The 6074-nt window shown below is 37.3% G+C and overlaps 1 protein-coding gene across 2 annotated transcripts; it reads right to left on the bottom strand.

The window, feature by feature from the left end:
• Positions 1–987: 987 nt before the first annotated feature.
• On the bottom strand, positions 988–5476 carry LOC111409948 (protein ENHANCED DISEASE RESISTANCE 4-like). Of its 2 annotated transcripts, XM_023040078.1 has the most exons (5): positions 4972–5472; positions 2238–4722; positions 2111–2171; positions 1812–2035; positions 988–1484 (listed from the first exon to the last, which is right to left on the bottom strand). In XM_023040078.1, the coding sequence occupies exons 1-5, from the start codon at positions 5087–5089 to the stop codon at positions 1430–1432; spliced, it is 2943 nt and encodes a 980-aa protein (XP_022895846.1). In that variant the 5' UTR covers positions 5090–5472; the 3' UTR covers positions 988–1429. The 2 variants fall into 2 exon arrangements, with proteins under 2 accessions (XP_022895846.1, XP_022895847.1); XM_023040079.1 differs by lacking the exon at positions 988–1484 and having other exon boundaries at positions 1837–2040; positions 4972–5476.
• Between the last annotated feature and the right edge of the window lie 598 nt (positions 5477–6074).

Genomic DNA, 6074 nt, shown 5'->3' on the forward strand with positions numbered 1-6074 from the left:
ATCACTCGATCACAGACTGAACTCCTCCCTGACTTGCTGCTTCCTTATCGGATCTCTGAGACATATTGTTTCACCTTTTTTTTATCTTCAACACCAAACACCACTGTCCCACCAGGTGTGCCAAATTGTTTCGCGCGGGTTAGTCGCTAACAATTAAAAAGGGATCAGACGATTGTGTAAGGGACAAACCTCTTGAAACAAAGTCTCAAAAAGGGGTATTTTTATTGGCGATGACTTTACAATTGGAAAATAAAAATAGAATGCCTCCAAAGGGCGCAAGCACACGAGTTACTGAAAAGAAGTGTTTAAATCTAAACTAAGAAATTGAAAGTTACATATTCTCTGTTTGAGAGTGTTTGATTCGGGGTCCTTTACTCTATATCTTTTCTTCCTTTTATACTCCCTGGATGATCTCTTCATGATCAACCGCTTAAAAACTGCTTGATCGCTCTATAACTGCCCACGTTCTTCGTAGTGGCCAACTTATTATGGAACTGCCTTTTCTAACTGCTGTCATTACTTTTTGTCGTTCAACCGTCTTCAATTAAATTTCTTGAATCGTGAAACGTGATAGAGCTACTCAATAACTGCTTCATTAATCGCACTTTTGGGTAACCATAACATCTTATGTTTGCTAAGATCCCGGGCGGCTCAAAGGTTTTGGCGAGAACAGGGTCACAGCTCTGGACGACTGTATGGTAATCCATTCGCTCAAATCTTGGGCGACTTGCAAGCTTGGACGATGGTATTACTGCGTTCATGAGCTTCCCTATTTGGGCATTTATCCTGAATTGCCTGATTGGGCCGTTCTTTGGGCTATCTTATTTGAGAATCCTCCAATTGGGCTTCATTCCTTGAGCTATTCGATTTGGGCTGAACTTTTTGTGTGTCAATACATAGTTTTATTCATTATCATTATTCCTAATTATATACATTAAATATTGAGCAAGCATAAAAAATGCAGCAGTAATATGTTCAACAAAATGCTCATTGACAAACCAAGTGATACACATAAATTGCATATAAATTCGAAATATACATAATTACATTGTGCCAGGGCAATCCAGGACTTGAAACCAGAACTTATAATTCAGATTGTTTTTCCGGGTTTCAATTTCGTGTTTGCTTGATAAACATAGAAAATGATAACAAAGCCAACCATTTCCCACAGCCAAAAGTGCAGAAGTAACAAATCAAAGAAAATAAAAAGGAACAATACATATGCGCCAAGAACCAGCTGAGTACACCCAAGATATACCTTTTTCACACAAGATCAACAACGGTGAAGGATAAATTAGATATCTTCCTCCAAACATTTACACAGATTTTTGTCAAAACCGTCTTTTATTCACCGAGCACCATTTTTTAAGGATTATTCATATGTTGTAAAGTAGTGGTGCAAACCAGTTGGGCATCAGAATGTTGCCAGTCAGGTAGCTGCTTTGGACACTCTCATGCCAAATCCACGCTTAGCCTTTTCCACGCTGTTAAAGTTCTTTAGAAATTAAAATTCAGGTAACGGCAAAGAAAAGCAAAGATATTTTAAGTAAAAAGGCTTGTACAATAATGTGCAAAAATGTAGGCAAAATATGGTGTCAAGGCAAAGAAAAACTTGTATAACTATCATCGCGGGACATTTGTGGAGGGATAGATTCAATGAGCAAGAATTATCTAACATATACAGTAGACCTCTCTAATAAAGAAATGAAACCATTACGCCCTTAGTGCATAGCTTGGATGTCTTCTTTAATTAGAAGGGAAAATATAAATTAAACAAATAAATAAGCATATATTTGAGAATTAGGACTCACGTTGGAGCTAGTTTGCCGAGGCTTTCTAGCTCTTCGCCAGTGTCCTCATCCAGGACTCGACCAGATAGCTCAATGATGTAAGATTTATCTCTATCTGTTGGAAGCCCTCTACTCCCCAACAAATTCATATCTTTTTGGTGAAGTTCTCTACCATTTACAAAAACACGTGTCTTTCCACCAGCACATTCTTCTGGCATAGGATAGTTAAATTCCTCAATAAATGGCTGCACTAAAACGACATATACTTGTTAAAATGTGGAAAGATCAAGTTATCATCAGAAGAGACTTATGGCGCTTACCGGTATTATGCCAAGACAAGGACCTCCAATTGCACCCCAAAATCCAGCTCGAAAATCATACCTGGTAAAGGAAAGTTAAAAAAAGTTTTTAACTAAGAAATCAAATGCACGATGTTTAGTGGGTTACCAGTAATGTCCAGGTTGGATTGGTCCAGCCAGTTTTTCAGCCTTTTTAATTAGCCGATCCGGTATAAGATGCCCATTAACTGTAACATTAGCCTTTTCCAGCTCGACAGTCTGGTTGGATCTATTAAATTCCTTAAAGCTCTTCTTAATGATGCCAGCGAAAAATGACTCGGCTGCTCTATTACGTCTCAGTCGATCACTTTCTCGGCTTGCATCACCTGAATCTAGAGATGTTCCAGTATTAGCGTACTCATTTGATGATATATCTATCTCAGTTGCCGATGACGAGTCTTTCATCGAATTCTCCCATGTAGTACTCTTGTTTGGAAGTGGCTTGTCCCGTTCAGACCGTACACTTATGTTTCTATCTCCAAAATGATTTGCCACATGATACTTGTTAGAATATTCAAAGTAATCTTGAAGTGGAGAACCTGCAGGAGGTGGAGGTTCTTTTCCCTTTATTGCCACCTCAGCAGATTTCGAGTCTTTCCTAGATGCAGTCGAATGGTCAAAGTATTCTTCTGCCTCAAAATTTTTCATTTCTGCAGACTTGCTTGAGGTTTCCTCTCCAGTTGACAGTGATCTGAATTTGTTATCCATCGATTGGAAATCATAACCAATATTTTCGTAATCTTCAGACAAAAATGTTGTGGTAGCCTGCTTCAAATGTCCATAGACGTACGAATTACCTTTTCTTGACACCACATCATAATCACCGTCAACCTTTAAAGAAGTACTCTTTGCTTCTTCGTGAATAGAGATGACTAATTTCTTGTTGGAAATTGCAAACAAAATTACTGTAGAACATGCCCCGCATATCATTTTCTTTTGGTTTTTCTCCTTGGTCAAAACTTTCTTAGGCATTAGCAGCAACTCAAAACAATTGTAGCATTTCAAGAATGGAGCACCACCAGCTATAGGGCGGCAATGCCTTCCACCACCAGATGGATGTACCCTAGGCCGACGGCGACGAGTAAAACCATCCACTTCTGAGTTCACGTCACTAGGCCATCTTGGGTGCAATTCAGAAATATGAGATCTTACTGGCGGGGAATTAGTATTTCTGAAGTTATAATCTCGTAGACCATATGAACCGAGAGTTTCATGATGATTAAGCATCAAATCATCTGGGACATCCAATAACCTTTCATCGGTAAAGGCAGCAGGTGGAACAGCAAGAGGGACCTGTCTTTTGTTGTGGCATTGGAAACAAGGGCAAGATGGATGGTGGCGATTAACATTAGGAGGACATGATTCCATCTGACCCATATAAAACATATCACGATCCATGTATTGTCCAGCATAATAGGCACGAGATCGAGGTTGCTGAAAAGAAGCAAGGGGTTCGTGTGGACGTCTCCGGAGCATTTGAGACCTCAATGGATCCTCAAATTCTTGGAGATGATTTGGAGCGTACCCAGGAGGATAAAAGCCATTACTTTCCATTTCTTGCCTTTGCAGCAAAGTAGATGGCTCGGAATAGTGATTCAAATAAGGATGTCTTCCGTATTGTTTATCAGGATAGGGGTATTGCATTGATGCCCTATTCAATCCCAAAGAGCCATCGGGATACCAATTTCCAGAACCAACATAACGATCCTGATAAAATGCCTTCCTGTCAAGAGGAACCTTTTCTTTACCCTTCTCAACAATTTCACCAGACCGACTGAGCTCGTCCTTCAGCTCGTCCAACTTCCTCACAATCTCAGCTCTACCTTGTCCAACGAAGTCAACCTTTACAAATCCATTGGTGTCATTCATTTTCTTCTTCAGATCTTCATATTCATAATTGGATTTAGACTGGAAAATAGGAAGATCCTCTCCTGAATATATCGGATTCGCATATCTCACACCTTCGACATTCATTCTTTGAGCCCTTCGAAATCCCTCAATTTCGCTTCTCTCCCTGTTTCTCCAGTTCATCATAGGCTTCGATCTTGGCAACCCATTTTCATTCTCATTATACATCTTCAAATCCTCTAAATCTTGAGAGATTTTAGTTCCATGCAGTTCATTAGTACTTTTATCTTGCATTACATCAGAATATGTCAAAGTTACATATTCCATACCTTCTACATCCATTCTCCGATCCCTTCGAAATCCATCCATTTCTCTTCTCTCCTGGTTTCTCCAATTCATCATATGCCCGGGTCTTCGCAACCCATTCTCATCCTCATTATATAACCTCAAGTCCTCTAAATCTTTAGCAATTTTCGCTTCATGTAGTTCACCAGTTCTATTATTTTGAATCATATCATCCTCAGCACCACACTTTTCATCTTTATTATTCAAATTAGTCCTATAAATTTCACCTCTATCGTGCCTGACCATCCTCCCAGCTTTGCTGGAAGAACTAATGTTCGACCTCACATCATTTTCGGAGTTATCAGTCGACTCCGTTGTTCTCTTGTCCGATAAATTTTCACCTACCCTTTCTTCATTAGACTTCTCTGATAATGTATCCAAGTCAACACCTTTATCCTTAGCTGAAAAATCCATTGAAGCCACAAATTACTTAAATTCTTAATCGTTCCATTAAGCCCAAACAAATTGAAAGTACTCTTCCAATAGGCATATGCATCAAAATAAAATTTCAATTTCAGGAATTTTAGTGTATTTGTAATTTAAGAAGAAAAGGGGTATACTATAAACAACATAAACTGAAGAAACACTTCACAAAGAAAAAATTTGATACAAAAATGAAGGAAAAAAGGAATAAATTGTAGAAATTTTACCTTTTAGAACAGCACCACAACCTCCACATTGATAAACAGAGTAATCAGTAAGCTCTTGAAGTAAATTCTCACAATTTGGACAACGAACTAAACGAACTCCTCCTGCTGGTTCAGACATTTTTCTAAACCAAATTTGAAGAATCTCATAAACATGTCATCATATGTACAGATATTACCTTGTACGTCTGCCTATGGATATTCTAAAAAAAAAAAAAAAAGGAAGTTTATTTTTGTAATAAAAAATGCATTTTGAAGCGAAATATGAAAAGGGTAAACTGCAAATTCAGTGCAGAAAACTGTGAATACTAATTAGAAGAAGTGGAAATTTTTTACAGAGATGTGAACATTCTATGAAAAATTTAAGGAATCTGAAAAATATGGTGCCTTTTTTCCGAGGTAGGGAGAGAAGACCCAAAACTGAGATTCTCTTAGTTCTTGATTTCACACTTGGCTTGATGTGTGTTTCGACGTCATACTATAGCTCTTTGAACTCAAAAATAATTTGGTTGGCTGTTCAAAAAAGTTACCATCAATTGTGTATAAAAATTCAAGCTTCCTATTCCTCTAACCTTTTAAGCTGAAAAGACAAATTGGTTATGATTTTTCATCCCAAAAAATCAATTTTTTAATCGTTATTTTCCTATGTTAGCTATTATTTTTGACTTCTTTACTCACACATAGAACTCACTTTCTCTCTAACGGTCAAAAAATTGATTCTCATAATTACTATCGAGCAGACCCCTAGTATTTAAATACTTAATTGAATAATAAAAAACGACGTAATGTTCAAGATAAATGATTATGTGAAATTTTGCTATGCAATCAATATTTTAAATCCATTAAATTAAGAAACCTTTCGTACTGAACGACGATCCATTGCACAAAAACTAAGAGATGATCCAACTTGTCGCAATTTTGTCATTCTAGTCGAATGATAAAAATAGAATTTTGTTTGGTGCTGATTTTTCAAGTCAAAAAATTAATTTTTTGGTTGTTATTTAACACATTCAGCCATATTTTTTTTATTTTTTAACCTTTTTACTCACAAGTGAGACTCACATTTCAAGCTAATGGTCAAAAAATTCCTTTGTAAAATTAGCACC

Source organism: Olea europaea, chromosome 15, assembly GCF_002742605.1.
Source record: "Olea europaea var. sylvestris chromosome 15, O_europaea_v1, whole genome shotgun sequence".
Lineage (NCBI taxonomy): Eukaryota > Viridiplantae > Streptophyta > Magnoliopsida > Lamiales > Oleaceae > Olea > Olea europaea.